The 18,725-nt window shown below is 46.8% G+C and overlaps 1 protein-coding gene across 1 annotated transcript; it reads left to right on the forward strand.

Moving 5' to 3' along the window:
* The first annotated feature begins 6,639 nt into the window (after window positions 1-6,639).
* On the forward strand, window positions 6,640-8,598 carry LOC123186651 (anthocyanidin reductase ((2S)-flavan-3-ol-forming)-like). Its single transcript, XM_044598372.1, has 6 exons — window positions 6,640-7,088; window positions 7,177-7,343; window positions 7,429-7,632; window positions 7,745-7,904; window positions 8,003-8,219; window positions 8,307-8,598. Exons 1-6 carry the CDS (start codon window positions 6,953-6,955, stop codon window positions 8,452-8,454), a joined length of 1,032 nt encoding a protein of 343 aa, XP_044454307.1. The 5' UTR covers window positions 6,640-6,952; the 3' UTR covers window positions 8,455-8,598.
* Window positions 8,599-18,725: the final 10,127 nt, after the last annotated feature.

Below are 18,725 nucleotides of genomic sequence, written 5' to 3' on the forward strand. Positions count from 1 at the left end.
TCAATGTGCGTACAACCTGGATCTTTCCAAAGCTTACGACAGAGTTGACTGGAGGTTTCTTGAGGGAGTAATGCACAAACTGGGCTTCTGCCAAACATGGATTGGGTGGATAATGAGCTGTGTCAAATCGGTGTCATATGCTATCAAGTGGAATGGCCAACTCCTTGAATCCTTTATACCCACAAGAGGGCTTCGGCAGGGTGATCCCCTGAGCCCATATTTGTTTCTGCTGGTAGCAGATGGACTAGTTAGCGCCCTTCGTAAGGAGATTGCAGCTAAAAGAATAACTCCCATAAAGGTGGCTAGGGGAAGCTCGGGGATTTCCAACTTGTTGTTTGCTGACGACAGTTTGCTATTTTTTAAAGCTTCACATGGGGAGGCTTTAGTGATAAAGGAGGTTCTCGAAAAGTTCCAACGAGGCACGGGGCAGTTACTGAGTCAAGCGAAGTGCTCCTTACTGTTTAGTGAACACTGTCCGGTGTATGTCCAGGAAAGTATTAAGGATACACTAGGGGTAGTGGCATTATCCTTTGAGAGCAAGTACCTGGGCCTCCCAACCCCGGAGGGTAGGATGAAGGGTGAAAAGTTTCAACCTATTATGGAGAGGTTTGTAAAGAGATGCTCGGATTGGAATGAAAGGAACATGTCTCACGCAGCAAAAGAGGTCCACGTAAAATCGGTTGCTCAAGCATTACCCACATACCCAATGGGAATTTTCAAGATGAACAAAAGTTTCTGTGAAAAGTATGAGAAACTTATTAGGGACTTTTGGTGGGGTGATGAAGAGGGACACCGGAAGGTGCACTGGATGTCATGGGAACAAATGGTGAAACCGAAGCGGGGAGGTGGAATTGGTTTCCGTGATATGCTGTCCTTTAATCAGGCTTTGCTTGCGAGGCAAGGATGGAGATTACTCCAGTATCCGGATAGCCTATGTGCTAGGGTTCTAAAGTCCAAATATTACCCGAATGGGGAGTTACTAGATACAGTCTTTGCGACTGACGCATCGCCGGTATGGAGAGGAATTGAATTTGGGCTGGAACTCCTGAAAGAAGGAGTCATTTGGAGGATCGGTGATGGCCGGAAAATTAGGATACAGAGAGATAATTGGATCCCCAAGCTTAATGGACTAAAGGCGGCCACCTTTATAAGGAATTCACGCCTACGTTGGGTGAACCAGCTCATCAAACCGGACACCAATGAATGGAATTCAGAACTCATTCACCAAATCTTCCCTGTATACGATGCAGAGGCAATCTGTAGGATAAAACTGCCCACCAGGAGGTCTACGGATAGCATTGCTTGGCATCATGAAAATACAGGTATTTTCTCTGTAAGGAGTGCGTATAAACTGGCCGAGGAAATCAAAGTGAGGGATAAGCCTCAGGCATCTAGCTCTTCAGGCTCAGCAAATAATAGGAGCAGTTGGGACCTGATTTGGAAGTCCAAAATTCCCCAGAAAATAAAGATAAATGCTTGGAGAATCGCAACAAATTCTCTGGCCACCATCAAAAATAAAGTCAGGCACACCTTGGGGAAGATTGCAACATGTACCATCTGGGGTCAGGAGGATGAAGATGAGTTCCACGCAGTGGTGGCGTGCACCAAAGCTAAAGCTCTCCGGAGTGAGATGAGGAAAGTTTGGGCTTTACCCACAGAGAAAGAATTCAGGTACACAGGGAGGGACTGGCTCCAATGCCTCTTAGCGACGTGCGATGAAGACACAAGGGAGAAGCTGATGTCACTGTTCTCGAGAGCTTGGTTCCTACGCCATGACTGCGTACATGGAGAAGGAAAAGCAAGAGTTTCTGTATCGGTTGACTTCGTTTTTTTAGCGTCTGAAAAAGGCGCTTTATTAATTATGGAATAGTTGTACAATCGCTTGCCAGATAGCTCACAAGAGCAGCTGGAGGCACCTGCAGCCACAAATCGGTGCTGTGGTCCCCTCTCGACATATAGGCAAGGCGATCTGCAGTTCTATTCTGCAAACGACCAACAAGACGTATCACAAGCTCCCTTTCTCTCATCATCTCCTTAATCTCCATTACAAGGTGACCTACAATTGATTTGTCTGTCTCTGGACTTTCCACAGCTTTTACCAAAGAAGCACAGTCGGTTTGAGCAATCAGTGGCAAGGTTGTATGCTGCAGTGCCGCACTGATGCCCTCCCGAGCTGCCACACATTCAGCTTCCAGAGCACTTGAGCAGTGCTGTATAAACCAGCATGCCGAAAATATGTGTTCACCCCTACTATTCCTGGCTACCATTGCAGCACCAGCCATGTGAGTATTTGCATCAAATGAGCCATCCAGCGACACAGCAGCCGCCCCTCTGGTGGAGGTGCCCATGGGCTTGACTCCTGCTCTCTTGCCGCTCGTTGCGGCCGAGCCACCAAACCATCAGGTCCAACTACACCCTTCCATTTTAGCATCTCATAACCCTTGTCAAATCTTATTTGATTCAGAGATGCCATATAGCTCTGCAAGAAACCTCTTGTGGCCTCAACCGGCGCTACATTCTTGTCATGTGGGGCATCATTGCGCAACTGCTAGTTCCTCCATATGATCATCAAGATTTTTGCCCGGACCTCCTCCTCAAGGGTAACTAGCAGATCAAAGAGCCATTCATGGCCTGTGTTTATAATCACCTCCTTTGCTGGGATGTTCCAGACTTCCCCCATAGCATCCCAAACAGCGCTGGAGATAGGGCACGCCACAACAACATGAAAGTTGTCTTCTATTCCTCGACAACACCTGGGACATTCATCCGGCACTCCCAAATGTTTAGACTTCATCACTTGTCATGTGGGTAACCCATCCTTCAATAATTTCCATGCACAAATCTTCACGTTCTGTGGTACCTGGATTTTCCAAAACATCCTCCATACTGGTCGGTCTCCCTCTGGTCTCGTACTAGACGAGACACCCCCTTGATTCTGTATAACCTCTGTGACCGCAAGGTGGTATGCACTTCTAACCGAGAACCGCCCGTCCTTCTCCATATGCCACGCGAGAACATCCTCACACATTCTACGAGATACCTTAATTTTCAAAATCTCCTGCACATCTGCTCGTATCATAAATTCATTAAGGCGAGCCTCATTCCACGACCCATCTGGTAAGAGGAAATCGTCAACACGATTGTACCTGCAGGTTCCCCGCTCTCCCAATAGCTTTCGAGTGCCCCCACGGTGTATCCAAGGATCCCTCCATACCCTGACTTTCTTACCATTGCCCACCCTCCATATTATTCCTTTTTTTAACAGCTCCAATCCGTGTTCAATGCCTCTCCAGACTGGAGACGCATTTCCCGTGAATACAGTGTCAATGAGGTTGCCATATCGGTAGTACCTTGCTTTCAATAGCCTTGCACATAGACTCTCCGGTCTATCAATTAGTCGCCATGCTTGACGAGCTAATAGAGCTTGGTAAAAAGTCTCATGTCGCGGAACCCTAGGCCGCCTTGATTCTTTGGGCGTAATAATTTTTCCCATGCAATCCAGTGCGTCCTACGTTTCCTTTCTCTGATCCCCACAAATAGCTCCTTATCATTTGAGTTAGTTCATCACAAGTCAAAGCCGGCAGTCTGAAAACACTCATCATGTATGTCGGTATTGCCTGTGCAATTAGTGTCTCCTTTGCCCCACTTGAAGCCTGCTTCTCACCCAAATCAAAAAAACTCCTGCTCAAGCTTGCCTGAAGGGATTGAAATTTTCCCCTATTCATTCGGCCTTCAGGTACCGGCAGGCCCAAATAACGGTCCTCAAAATGTTCACTCAGCACATCAAGTATGCGTTTGATCCTTTGCCGTTTTCCATGTGGGCATACATCCGCAAACAACATGCTGCACTTCGAAGGGTTTATCAACTGCCCTGTTGCCGAAGAGTACCGGTCCAAAATGTCCCTCACCATCATAGCCTGCTCCTCTGTTGCTTGAAAAAATAAGAGTGTGTCGTCTGCAAAGAGTAGGTGCGATATAGCCGGCGCCATTCTGCATATCACAATCGGTTGACTTCTTGGAGAGGTACAAGGAAGAGATCCACCAGTCAATGTGCGGACTGACAGATGACCGAGGGAAAGGTAGTCTGTTCCCTGGAAAATTGAACACTCCCACCCATACTCCAAAGACGATCTGCAAATGGAACCCCCCTCCTGTCGGAATTTGGAAACTAAATACAGATGCGTCGTTCATCGGCAAATCAGAGGATACCTGTCTTGGAACGGTAGTCAGAGATCACAGGGGAGATGTGGTCTTGTCAGTTTGCAGGAAGATCAAGGCAAGTGCAGGCCCTGAAGAAGCAGAAGCGGAGGCAATTAAATTGGGGATGAGCGAGCTGTCAAGCTTGTACCAAGGCAAACTAATCATTGAATTTGACTGCCTAACCATAGTGAATCGACTGAAAGCGGAAGGAGTGGACAAATCACAACTTCACCATATTGTCCAAGACATCAGAGATCAGATGGGCCTCTTTGAATCCGTCTCCTGGTCGGCGACCAAACGAGAGGGCAATCAGCTAGCACATATGCTGGCTGCTTGGGCAAGGAAGAATGGCGGATGCAGAGTCATCGCCAGTGTCCCAAGTCAATTAGTTGATCTGTCTCTATCTGAATGTAACCCTGTCTAAAGCCATTAGCTTTTGGCTTGCCTCAAAAAAAAGTAGCACAGATTAAATTGGAACGCCGAGACAACAAGAACCGGCCTTGATTTCTTACCCTGAGATTGGGGTTGCTACTGCCTTTTCTCCTGTAAACTCAAGTTGATAGGTGAAACGTACAATTCTAATTCGATGAACTGAAACTGGAACTTGTAATATGGAACTCGTCTCCAGTATGACAAAATTGAAACCCCAATCGTGCATTCGTTTTTTTCTTTAGTCTAAACACACTTCATTTTATTAATCAAAAAACAAGTTTGTGGGGATACAGATTAGACTCTCTTCCAATGAAGATGAAGGAACATCTAGTAAACTGACTTGCGGTCTGGTTTCCTTGACAATGCTAGCATACATACCGCTCGTACCTCTCTGAATATCATTAACCACTCCTTGGCAATCTGATGCTACAACAATAGCTGTGCGACCTAGATCAAGCCCATCATCATCTAACCAGGTGTTCGTGCCATGCCAATGAAAACTTACTTTGTGCGCCTCGGTAGGGAATTTCTTATCCCATTGCAACGCACGGGGCATGTTTCCTAGTACAACATAAAGAGAAGACTAGACTATCGACATGCACACACATAGCTAGTTTAGTCGCTCTGTGAAAACCGAGAACAAGATTACAACTACTTTCTTGGATTAGTGCATAGGTTTGTAGAAAACACTCTTTTACGAATTTGTGCCAGAAACCACTGATTTTCGGTCTAATCTTTTGCAAAAAACACTGATCGGTCTACTTCGACATCTTAACTGTGATTATGACATGTGGGGCCCACATTTGATGATGTGGCATGACAATTAGTACCGAGTATATTTGCAGAGGCAACCTTCAATTTGAAAACAAATATGCAATTAGGCCCTTGCCATACCCAACTCAACCGTACTCCGCCGGCGGCCATCCCGCGCTCGTGCACTATCACCCACACCGGTGCCCCGGCTATGGCGGAGCTTACCGGTGAGGGTTCCTGCCTGGCTGCGCCCTTGCTGTGCATTGCTGCTGCTGCTTGCTCGCCGCCGTTGCTGCTTGCGCCCGTTTTGCTCACCGGCGTGCCGCTGCTTGCTCCGGTGATGCGCGCCGCCACTAGTCTTCTTGCTTCGGTGATGTCAGCCTCCACTAGTCTTCTTGCTCCGGTGATGCACGCTACTGCTCGCGAACATGCTGGGCGCGGCCGCTGCTGCGTGCGCCTGTGTTGCGCCCCGCCGCCACTGCTTGCTCCGATGCCGCCTTCATTGCCGGGAGGTTGCAGCCACTCCGTGCGCCGGCTGTTGCACTGCCGCCATGCCTGAAGGAGGAGGCAACGACCGTTCTGTGTGGTGATTCGGAGGTCAAAGCCGCCGCTAGCCCACCACCACATGCTTCCAGGAGCAGGGCGCCAGCCGACCCGTGCGCCTCGGCCGTGGCCGCCGACCTCGACCTAGACTAGGTTGTGGCCGTGGCGGGCGCGAGGCTAGAGCCGCCGCTCTGTAGCAAGGAGGCGGCGAACAACTTGGCCCAGGTCGCGGCGGCGGTGACCTGTGGGAACGGCGGCGGGGCCTGATCTCGACTGGATCGAGCATGGAAGGAAGATTCCCTTTTTTTGGAGGGAGGGTTCCTTTTGAAAAAAAAAACCAGTCTAACATTGTCTATAGTGAACGTTATGCACCAATGTGGGCCCCACATGTCATAATTGCGGTTAAAATGTGCAAATAGACCGATCAGCATTTTTTTGCAAAACATTAGGCTGAAAATCAATGGTTTCTGGCCCAAATTCGTAAAGGGGTGTTTTCTGCAAACCTATGCGTCAATGTGGTGGTTTTTTGCAATTCACTCTAAACTAACCTGCCAGTGCACTTCTACATGGCCAACTTAATAGTACTAACCTGCAGTCGTCTCTTTTGGATACTAGCAGGTCAATGGAAGACTTCAATATATTCCCGCAAAAAAAAATGGAAGACTTCAATATCACTGGAGCACAATGGAGCAGTTGGCTCGGTCTAATCAATCTGAAAGACAACTACAAGTTGGAAAGCATCTCTTTTTTCTGCGGGGTAAGTTGGAAAGCATCTAACCTTTGTATATGGTGGCAATCTGTGGAGAAATAAATGCAACTAGCTTGTGGTTTCTTGAAAGCATCCAAACCATTCCTCTCTTTTTTTCCTGGGATCCAAACCATCCCTCTAACGAACCCCGCTCATGGATTACCAGCTACGACACACGTTACCTGAGAGGTGAAAGCCACGAGCGCCCACAAGCACTACTCCACCAGCAGAGGAACAGGAACTCCGGTGCTCGACTCTCCACCTCCAGCCGGCCTGATGACGTCTGTGGCAGGTGATGCGATGAGGAGGAAGACGGCGTGTGTCACCGGAGGTGACGGATACATCGCCTCGGCCCTCGTGAAGATGCTGCTGCAAAAGGGATACACCGTCAAGACGACAATCAGAAAGTCCGGTTAGATCCTCGATCGCTCTCTATTGTGAATTTGTGATGTGATGAACCCTGAGCTGACAGGCACTGTTATTTGTTTTTTGGATCTCAGATGACATGGAGAATCACCCCCATCTCAAGGACTTGCAAGCGCTCGGTCCCTTAGAGGTCTTCCGCACCGACCTGGAGGACGAGGGTAGCTTCGATGAGGCCGTGGCTGGCTGCGACTATGCCTTCCTCGTCGCGGCTCCGATGAACCTCAACGCGGAGAACCCTGAGGTAGAGCCTGACCAAACACTCTGTACTAGGGTCAGATTTGATAATGGAAAAGGCACTGTTTTTAGTTGGTTATATCTCTAGGCAGAAAGAAGTGATCGAGCTGGCCGTCAGCGGAACCCTTAACGCAATGAGGTCGTGCATGAGGGCGGGGACGGTGAAGCGCGTGATCCTGACATCGTCAGTGGCGGCTGTCGCCGGCCGGCCTCTGCCACTAGGAGACAGCCATGTCCTGGACGAGGAGTCCTGGAGCGACGTTGAGTACCTCAGAGTTACCAAGGCCGGCGGCTGGGTAGGCATGCACATTTTTTTAGTACTTCTGTTCCTTTTTAATTTTAATTAGGGCGGGTAGAAATCTGTCAAATAATGTGAATGTGATGACGTGCTTGCGTGCCGTATCACAGGCCTACAATGTCTCAAAGGTGCTTATGGAAAAGGCGGCGCGGACTTTCGCGCAGGACAGCGGCATCAGCCTTGTTACGGTGTGCCCCGCCTTCACGGTTGGCGAGGCGCCGGCGACGATTGTCCACACCAGCGTCCCCGTTATCCTTTCTTTGCTGACTGGTGAGCCTGATACCAAGTCAAGATGCAACGATAATTAAAAGGGACCATTAGAGACTACTAATTCATCGAACGACGTGTGTGGTGAATGATTATCTCAGGTGACGACGAGAAGATTCGCAGCCTGGAACTCGTCGACAGGGCGTCTGGCTCGATCCCGATGGTCCATGTCCACGACCTCTGCCGCGCAAAGATCTTCTTAGCCGAGGAGGAGGCTGCGTCAGGAAGATATATCTGCAGCAGCCTCGACACCACCCTCGCGGAGCTAGCCACCTTCCTGGCCGCCAAGTACCAACAGTATAACGTCAATACCGACAGGTGTGTGCCAACATGTATGGAAACACGGCAAGTTCCGATGCTCTCGATCGTGATTTGTGAATATATAGCGTGTATGTTTGTTATCAGGTTTGGTGGTCGCCCCGAGAAGTTGAGAGTCTGCATTTCGTCGGCGAAACTCATCGGGGAAGGGTTTGAGTTCAGGTACAAGGCGTTGGACGAAATATACGACGACGTCGTCAACTATGGAAGGTCCTTGGGAATCCTTCCGTACTAGCAGTTTAGCATGCATGATGAGCCTCTGTATTGGTTGGTTGGATGTCGGAACCAAGCTAAAGTTCAAATTTGCTTATACTAGCAAACACTGCCCGTGCGTTGCTTCACGTCGATTTTAATCCATGTATAATCTTTTTTTTCATATATACTGAAATGATCAAATACATAGTGTAAACATTTGTACACCGAAGACAACAGTAAGGTGAACATCGAGGCAGCACCGTGATGCCAAATAAACCAAATTTGCTGGGCCGACGCGAGTTCGAGGAGTGCTCTCTGCAAATGCCGCGGAAGGAGCGTACCAACGTGCAGGTGACTCAGTGTTCCTGTTTCTGCCGCACAAGGAGAAGATCAAAGGAGGCGTGGCTATGTTTGAAAGAGCTTGTTGAGCATGCTGAGTTTGAAGGAGTTCGGCTGGGGTCCACCAGCAGGCGTGACAATATTGGCGCGCAAAGTGTCTTTTTTAATTTCCGGTTGTGTTGTTTTTATTTTTTCTGTTCAGGAAAAGTGGGTCCGAGTTGTTTAGGGTTTCTGGAGTCACCCATATAAATAAAGGGTTGGCTGCCGGCCATTGTATCCTTAGGTTATGTTTTGAGTTAAGAAACATGATGTGTTTTCGAGGGTAAGATATCCATATCGAGTTTAGAGGGAGCTGTCCGAAAACCTCCGTGCTTGCTGATTCGTAAGGACTTGTGTTTGTGTATCGGGGAGTAGAATCTATTCTGCTCGGCGATCGGAGTTGTCCGGGTACGCCATGAAAGATCGGGCCTAAAAACCATTTGGGTCACGTTGATCCTTATCACTGTGGCCAGCAAAAAATTGCAGTTGATTGTCCAGGTCGAAGAGTGAAGCAGGGTGCTGCTGCTTTCGTTCATCAAGACGGCCGCGCATGTCCACATCAACTTCAGCATTTCCCTCACGTGGCCTCTCTTCAGGTTCTGTTGTGGCACTTCAGTGATACAACAGGAGTCCGTTCTACCAATTCGAATTGTCGTGGTATCAAGTCTGCAACAAGGAACCGGGGTTCCACAACCGACATGGTGATCGTGGGTGTTAAGGGAGAGGGCTCCGGTGATGGGATTGCACACAGTTTACCTAGCTTCAGATCACGCAACGGCGGCGAGATCCTACGTGCTGCTATAACTCACTATAAGGCGAAGTATGGTGTGCCAACTTACAATGAGAGAGATTGTTTGATTCACCATCTAAACTGTTGGGTAACATAGCAGAATTTTAAAAAAATTCTACGCGTCACCAAGATCAATCTATGGAGTCATCTAGCAACGAGGGAGAGGGGAGTGCATCTACATACCCTTGTAGATCGCGCGCGGAAGCGTTCAAGAGAACGGGATTGATGGAGTCGTACTCGTCGTGATCCAAATCACCGATGACCTAGCGCCGAACGGACGGCACCTCCGCGTTCAACACACGTACGGTTGGGAAGACGTCTCCTCCAACTTGATCCAGCAAGGGGGAAGGAGAGGTTGATTGAGATCCAGCAGCACGACGGCGTGGTGGTGGAAGCAACGGTGATCTCGGCAGGGCTTCGCCAAGCTCAGGGAGAGGGAGAAGTGTCACGGGAGGGAGAGGGAGGCGCCAGGGGCTAGGGTGCGGCTGCCCTCCCTCCCCCCACTATACATAGGACCCCTAGGGGGGCGCCGGCCCTAGGAGATGCAATCTCCAAGGGGGGGCGGCGGCCAAGGGGGGTGGAGTGCCCCCCAAGCCAAGTGGGGCGCCCCCACCCCTAGGGTTTCCAACCCTAGGCGCAGGAGGAGGCCCAAGGAGGGCGCACCAGCCCACTAGGGGCTGATTCCCCTCCCACTTCAGCCCATGGAGCCCTCCGGGATAGGTGGCCCCACCCGGTGGACCCCCGGGACCCTTCCGATGGTCCCGGTACAATACTGATTAGCGCCGAAACTTTCCCGATGGCCGAAACTCGACTTCGTATATATAAATCTTCACCTCCGGATCATTCCGGAACTCCTCGTGATGCCCGGGATCTCATCCGGGATTCCGAACAACTTTCGGGTTACCGTATACTAATATCTCAACAACCCTAGCGTCACCGAACCTTAAGTGTGTAGACCCTACGGGTTCGGGAGACACGCAGACATGACCGAGACGACTCTTCGGTCAATAACCAACAGCGGGATCTGGATACCCATGTTGTCTCCCACATGCTCCTCGATGATCTCATTGGATGAACCACGATGTCGAGGATTCAATCAATCCCGTATACAATTCCCTTTGTCAATCGGTACGTTACTTGCCCGAGACTCGATCGTCGGTATGCCAATACCTCGTTCAATCTCGTTACCGGCAAGTCACTTTACTTGTACCGTAATGCATGATCCCGTGATCAACCACTTGGTCACATTGAGCTCATTATGATGATGCATTACCGAGTGGGCCCAGAGATACCTCTCCGTCATACGGAGTGACAAATCCCAGTCTCGATTCGTGCCAACCCAACAGACACTTTCGGAGATACCCGTAGTGTACCTTTATAGTCACCCAGTTATGTTGTGACGTTTGGCACACCCAAAGCACTCCTACGGTATCCGGGAGTTGCACAATCTCATGGTCTAAGGAAATGATACTTGACATTCGGAAAAGCTATAGCAAACGAACTACACGATCTTTGAGCTATGCTTAGGATTGGGTCTTGTCCATCACATCATTCTCCTAATGATGTGATCCCATTATCAATGACATCCAATGTCCATAGTCAGGAAACCATGACTATCTTTTGATCAACGAGCTAGTCAACTAGAGGCTCACTAGGGACGTGTTGTGGTCTATGTATTCACACATGTATTACGATTTCCGGATAACACAATTATAGCATGAACAATAGACAATTATCATGAACAAAGAAATATAATAATAACCATTTTATTATTGCCTCCAGGGCATATTTCCAACAGTCTCCCACTTGCACTAGAGTCAATAGTCTAGTTACATTGTGATGAATCGAACACCCATGCAGTTCTGGTGTTATCATGTTTTGCTCTAGGGACAGGTTTAGTCAACGGATCTGCCACATTCAGGTCCGTATGCACTTTACAAATATCTATGTCTCCATTTTGAACACTTTCACGAATGGAGTTGAAGCGACGCTTGATATGCCTGATCTTCCTGTGAAACCTGGGCTCCTTGGCAAGGGCAATAGCTCCAGTGTTGTCAGAGAAGAGAGTCATCGGGCCCGATGCATTGGGTATGACTCCTTGGTCGGTAATGAACACCTTCACCCAGATTACTTCTTGTGCTGCCTCTGAGGCTGCCATGTACTCCGCTTCACATGTAGATCCCGCCACAACGCTTTGCTTGCAACTGCACCAGCTTAATTCCCCACCATTCAAAATATACACGTATCCGGTTTGTGACTTCGAGTCATCTAGATCTGTGTCGAAGCTAGCATCGACGTAACCCTTTAAGACGAGCTCTTCGTCACCTCCATAAACGAGAAACATATCCTTAGTCCTCTTCAGGTACTTCAGGATATTCTTGACCGCTGTCCAGTGTTCCATGTCGGGATTACTTTGGGACCTTCCTACCAAACTTACGGCAAGGTTTACATGAGGTCTGGTACACAGCATAGCATACATGATAGACCCTATGGCCGAGGCATAGGGGACGACACTCATCTTTTCTCTATCTTCTGCTGTGGTTGGGCATTGAGCCGTGCTCAATCTCGTACCTTGCAATATAGGGAAGAACCCCTTCTTTGACTGATCCATATTGAACTTCTTCAATATCTTGTCAAGGTACATACTCTGTGAAAGACCAATGAGGCGTCTCGATCTATCTCTATAGATCTTGATGCCTAATATGTAAGCAGCTTCTCCAAGATCCTTCATTGAAAAACACTTGTTCAAGTAGGCCTTTATGATTTCCAAGAATTCTATATCATTTCTCATCAACAGTATGTCATCCACATACAATATGAGAAATGCTACAGAGCTCCCACTCACTTTCTTGTAAATGCAGGCTTCTCCATAAGTCTGCGTAAACCCAAATGCTTTGATCATTTCATCAAAACTAATGTTCCAACTCCGAGATGCTTGCACCAGCCCATAGATCGAGCGTTGGAGCTTGCACACCTTGTCAGCATTCTTAGGATCGACAAAACCTTCCGGCTGCATCATATACAATTCTTCCTTAAGGAAACCATTAAGGAATGCCGTTTTGACGTCCATTTGCCATATCTCATAATCATAGAATGCGGCAATTGCTAACATGATTCGGACGGACTTCAGCTTCGCTATGGGTGAGAAAGTCTCATCGTAGTCAACCCCTTGAACTTGTCGATAACCCTTAGCGACAAGCCGAGCTTTGTAGATGGTTACATTACCATCCACGTCTACCTTATTCTTCCATTTATTTTCTATGGCTCGCCGATCATCGGGCAAGTCAGTCAAAGTCCATACTTCGTTTTCACACATGGATCCTATCTCGGATTTCATGGCTTCCAGCCATTTGTTAGAATCCGGGCCCGCCATCGCTTCTTCATAGTTCGAAGGTTCACCGTTGTCTAACAACATGATTTCCAAGACAGGATTGCCGTACCACTCTGGTGCGGAACGTGTCCTTGTGGACCTACGAAGTTCAATAGCAACTTGATCTGAAGTTTCATGATCATCATCATTAACTTCCTCTCTAGTCGGTGCAGGCACCTCAGGAACATTTTCCTGAGTTGCGCCACTCTCTGCTTCAAGAGGCAATACTTCATCAAGTTCTACTTTCCTCCCACTTATTTCTTTCGAGAGAAACTCTTTCTCTAGAAAGGATCCATTCTTGGCAACAAAGATCTTGCCTTCGGATCTGAGGTAGAAGGTATACCCAATAGTTTGTTTAGGGTATCCTATGAAGACGCATTTTTCCGACTTGGGTTCGAGCTTTTCAGGTTGAAGTTTCTTAACATAAGCATCGCATCCCCAAACTTTCAGAAACGACAGCTTAGGTTTCTTCCCAAACCATAATTCATACGGTGTCGTCTCAACGGATTTTGACGGAGCCCTATTTAAAGTGAATGCGACAGTCTCTAAAGTATAGCCCCAAAATGACAGCGGTAGATCGGTAAGAGACATCATAGATCGCACCATATCCAATAGAGTGCGATTATGACGTTCGGACACACCATTACGCTGAGGTGTTCCAGGCGGCGTGAGTTGTGAAACTATTCCATATTTCCTTAAGTGCGTGCCAAATTCGTGACTCAAGTATTCTCCCCCACGATCTGATTGCAAGAACTTGATTTTTCTGTCACGTTGATTCTCAACCTCACTCTGAAATTCCTTGAACTTTTCAAAGGTCTCAGACTTGTGTTTCATCAAGTAGACATACCCATATCTACTCAAGTCATCAGTGAGGGTGAGAACATAACGATAGCCACCGTGAGCCTCAACACTCATTGGACCGCACACATCAGCATGTATGATTTCCAATAAGTTGGTTGTCCGCTCCATTGTTCCTGAGAACGGAGTCTTGGTCATTTTACCCATGAGGCATGGTTCGCACGTGTCAAATGATTCGTAATCAAGAGACTCCAAAAGTCCATCTGCATGGAGCTTCTTCATGCGTTTGACACCTATGTGACCAAGGCGGCAGTGCCACAAGTATATGGGACTATCATTATCAACCTTACATCTTTTGGTATTCACACTATGAATATGTGTAACATTACGCTCGAGATTCATTAAGAATAAACCATTCACCAGTGGAGCATGACCATAAAACATATCTCTCATATAAATAGAACAACCATTATTCTCGGATTTAAATGAGTAGCCATCTCGAATAAAACGAGATCCTGATACAATGTTCATGCTCAAAGCTGGCACTAAATAACAATTATTGAGGTTTAAAACTAATCCCGTAGGTAAATGTAGAGGTAGCGTGCCGATGGCGATCACATCGACCTTGGAACCATTCCCGACGCGCATCGTCGCCTCGTCCTTCGCCAGTCTCCGCTTATTCTGCAGCTCCTGCTTTGAGTTACAAATGTGAGCAACCGCACCGGTATCAAATACCCAGGAGCTACTACGAGTACTGGTAAGGTACACATCAATTACATGTATATCACATATACCTTTAGTGTTGCCGGCCTTCTTGTCCGCTAAGTATTTCGGGCAGTTCCGCTTCCAGTGACCACTTCCCTTGCAATAAAAAATACTCAGTCTCGGGCTTGGGTCCATTCTTTGGCTTCTTCCCGGCAGCTTGCTTACCGGGCGCGGCAACTCCCCTGCCGTCCTTCTTGAAGTTCTTTTTACCCTTGCCTTTCTTGAACTTAGTGGTTTTATTCACCATCAACACATGATGTTCCTTTTTGATTTCCACCTCCGCTGATTTCAGCATTGAATATACCTCAGGAATGATCTTTTCCATCCCCTGCATATTGAAGTTCATCACAATTCCCTTTGTCATTCGGTACGTTACTTGCCCGAGACTCGATCGTCGATATCCCAATACCTCGTTCAATCTCGTTACTGGCAAGTCACTTTACTCGTACCATAATGCATGATCCCGTGATCAACCAATTTGTCACATTGAGCTCATTATGATGATGAATTACCGAGTGGGCCCAGAGATACCTCTCCGTCATACGGAGTGACAAATCCCAGTCTCTATTCGTGCCAACCCAACAGACACTTTCGGAGATACCCGTAGTGTACCTTTATAGTCACCCAGTTATGTTGTGACGTTTGGCACACCCAAAGCACTCCTACGGTATCCGGAAGTTGCACAATCTCATGGTCTAAGGAAATGATACTTGACATTCGGAAAAGCTATAGCAAACGAACTACATGATCTTTGAGCTATGCTTAGGATTGGGTCTTGTCCATCACATCATTCTCCTAATGATGTGATCCCGTTATCAATGACATCCAATGTCCATAGTCAGGAAACCATGACTATCTTTTGATCAACGAGATAGTCAACTAGAGGCTCACTAGGGACGTGTTGTGGTCTATGTATTCACACATGTATTACGATTTCCGGATAACACAATTATAGCATGAACAATAGACAATTATCATGAACAAAGAAATATAATAATAACCATTTTATTATTGCCTCCAGGGCATATTTCCAACATAAAACGTGCCCTAAGGGCTCACGAGGGCCGGCTTATAAAGGCGTCGTGCGCCCGTGCAACTTGCTTTGGCTTCATCTTGGACTCTTCATTAGCCAGATGGGCCTTGATCCTTGTGCCTCGTCCTGCTGGGCCGCCCAGCAAAGCCTTGCCACCTTCCTGGGCCACCCTGGTAGTCCGGCTTATTCCAATGCCGGCGATACCCGTGTTTGGTATATCCCCAACATTAGCCCCTGGAAACTTCAAGTTAGCCGTCTGCGGCCCCTTGCCTTCCTAGTAGATGTAGATTCGTCTTTTCGTCCATGCCTTCTGAGGCAGAATGAAGAACTCGGAGCATTCCTAAGAACTTATGAAAATTCTGGCTTGCGGAAAGCCGAATCTAACTATGTGAAACTTATCGTTATAGATCAGCCGGTCAAATCACGCGTCAATCTATGCTAGGGAATCTTCGCGATGGCTTGTCCGTCTTAATGTGGGTCCACGACAGTTTAAACTCAGCATTTGAACAGATAGAAGACCATGATTGTGTTTTCACCAACTCATGATAAAGCGGCCGCATCACACATGAGGAAGCAGAAGCCTCACATCCATATAATGGACGTCAAGGCTGCCGAGTAGCACAGCCTCCTAGTTTCGCTCGAGGGCAATGTCAATGTCAAGGCCCCGAGTTTTGTCGGCCGATTGTTTCTTGATGTATCCCTCTGTAGCCCACGAGGCTCATGCTGTCTTGACGAGGTGTCTTGAGGCTCAATACATCAGATGGTTGTAGCGCCCGAGGCTCATGTCGTCTTATGCAATAAGGCGACTTGAGGCTCAACAAATCAGATGACTATAATCCTCGAGTGTTGGATCAGCTAGCCTGTAAGGCAGGTTGAAGGTCTTGACTAGAACTTTCACGATGACTATATTTATTTGATGAAATGCGGTATAATTTGTGTGAGATTATATGAATATAAAGTTGATATTTAGTTGATGAAATGTGGTGTAAATGTGTGTGAGATTTAGATGAATGAATATTGCATATTTAGTTGATGAAATGAGGTATACATGTGTGTGAGATTTAGATTCTTATGATACTTTGTTAATAAGTTTTGGTTAAGAAATATTGTTGGATAAGTTTTGGTTAATAAGTTTTAACGATTCTATTCTAACAAATACAACAGTGCAATTGGAATTTGATTAATATTTTCATTTAAAATGGACTTTTTTAATTTTATTGTTTTGGATTTGCATGTTAGTGATTTTGGTTTTCCCATAGGCTGCCCGTCTCCAGTTCAGTTAGCAAAAGAAAATAGATCTACTACAGTCTACAATTACGATACCTATTGAACATCAATTAATCAAACTAGTCGTCAACCCGTGCATTAGCACGGGCTAACATACTAAGAATATTACCTTCATACAACTTTAATAAAGTACTGTTAAGTTGTTATTTGCGAAATTACTTAAGCGTTTTATTGTGGGGCACACATAAATTTTGATGTAAGGCGCGGCATGATTTTATGTACCCATTTATAACAATACACATATCACTGGATTTAGACCTAAGCTTAAAGTAGGTCTACCAATTTAGAATATTTGTATCACAATTTATTTCACACCTGGTGAAAAATGCACAAAACGATTAGCTATGGTGAACATCCCATGTACCAGGACGGGCTAGAACTAATACACATTAATGTAATTACAAAGCATCATGGATGTGAGCCTAGACGGGTGAGAACCTATCTGTGTCTAGTTTTCTGCCTGAGGTAGGATGGGTTTTTGACTGATGGGTTGGCATCAATGCTTCAATATCAAAAGAAGTCTGTACCGCCGCTCGTCTCCCGTTCTCCACCAGCTGCGCCGCCGCACCCGAATCCCCACCTCTTTCTTTCTTTCTCTCGCACATAGGATTCCTAGATCGATGCGTCGCCACCGCCCAATTCTGACTCTTCCCCCCTGATCAGGGTTTCTCAATCGAGCCGCCGCAACGAATGCACATCTATCTGTGGATGACTTCTCCGCAACAATGGCGAGCGACCGCGGAGGCAACGCATGACAGATTTCTTACGTTGTATAAAAAAAATCAAAAACTCCATGAACATTTACTGAAACACGTAAACTTTTTAAAATACTCATACATTATTTAAATGGTATGAAACATTTTTTACATTGTTTAGGAATTTTAAAAAATGTCTTGAACTTTTTTCGGAAACATAGGAACACTGTTTTAAATGTCATGTTAAATTTTTTTAGGTACATAAATTCTTTACATTGCATGAGAAAATTGAACAAGTGATAAAAATTCTCAAAAAATAAGGAAAATATTTTTATTTTTAAAAATATAAATAAAAGAAAAAAGAAGAATATGTGCGCTAGGGAGTAGGGCTCCACCGAGGCTGGGATGCGCCATTTTAGGAGGAGGGGCGGGGGCTGAGTTGAGCACACCCTCCATCTAGCAACGCACTAGGGAAAATCCTATTTGCGGCTCTTTGCCACAAGTTGTCGCTGTTTCGCAAGAGCAACTAGTTGACGAGCGCTCCTTCGGGAATCTCCCAACGTTGGGGGTGGGCTGAGAGCGCGCCACTCTGAGCGCTCCCTCCGGATTTTGTTTTTTACTTTTTATCTTTTCGCACGCTTTTTTGCTTTCTAAATTGCTTTTTCCGTTTTTTTAACCTTTTGGTTTTCCACTGGTGCTTAGCTTTTTCTCCAAAAAACACATTTTTTCCCGCGAAAGGCACAGTTTTGCTTCCGTGAAAAGCAAAAAAATGTGCTCTCGGTGCTGTTTTTTCATCCGGTTTTTTGTGTGAAAAAAACTTCCTCAAAACCTGTCAACATAGGATCTAATTTTGAAGATCTCGATGCGGGGAATCCAATGATGAAAATGGTTCGAGATTTGGACGCCCGGTTTGACTAAACGGATGCATTGCAGTGCGCCAGTTGTCTCAACCTGAGAAGATGAGAGTGATCTTTGAAAGAAGTACTCTTTAATTAGATTTTTTAGGCAAACATGCATTTATTATTCAAACGTCATGATCACAGGGACGAAGCAAAGCTCCCCAGGGACCCTAGCCAGACATGACGGCTAGTCCCTAGCGCTAGTGCATGTTTTGCAGGACGCATTCGAGGTCCGAGACTCATGACTAATAGTACAGGAAATAAATGACCCTATACTAAGTGATATTTCATGTAAC

Source organism: Triticum aestivum, chromosome 2A, assembly GCF_018294505.1.
Source record: "Triticum aestivum cultivar Chinese Spring chromosome 2A, IWGSC CS RefSeq v2.1, whole genome shotgun sequence".
Lineage (NCBI taxonomy): Eukaryota > Viridiplantae > Streptophyta > Magnoliopsida > Poales > Poaceae > Triticum > Triticum aestivum.

Excerpts from the sequence above, each read along its gene's own strand:
- LOC123186651 (XM_044598372.1), top strand. The coding sequence starts at position 6,953 with ATGACGTCTGTGGCAGGTGATGCGATGAGGAGGAAGACGGCGTGTGTC. Across the intron at positions 7,089-7,176 it reads GACGACAATCAGAAAGTCCG|ATGACATGGAGAATCACCCC; the intron begins GTTAGATCCTCG and ends TTTGGATCTCAG. Across the intron at positions 8,220-8,306 it reads TATAACGTCAATACCGACAG|GTTTGGTGGTCGCCCCGAGA; the intron begins GTGTGTGCCAAC and ends GTTTGTTATCAG.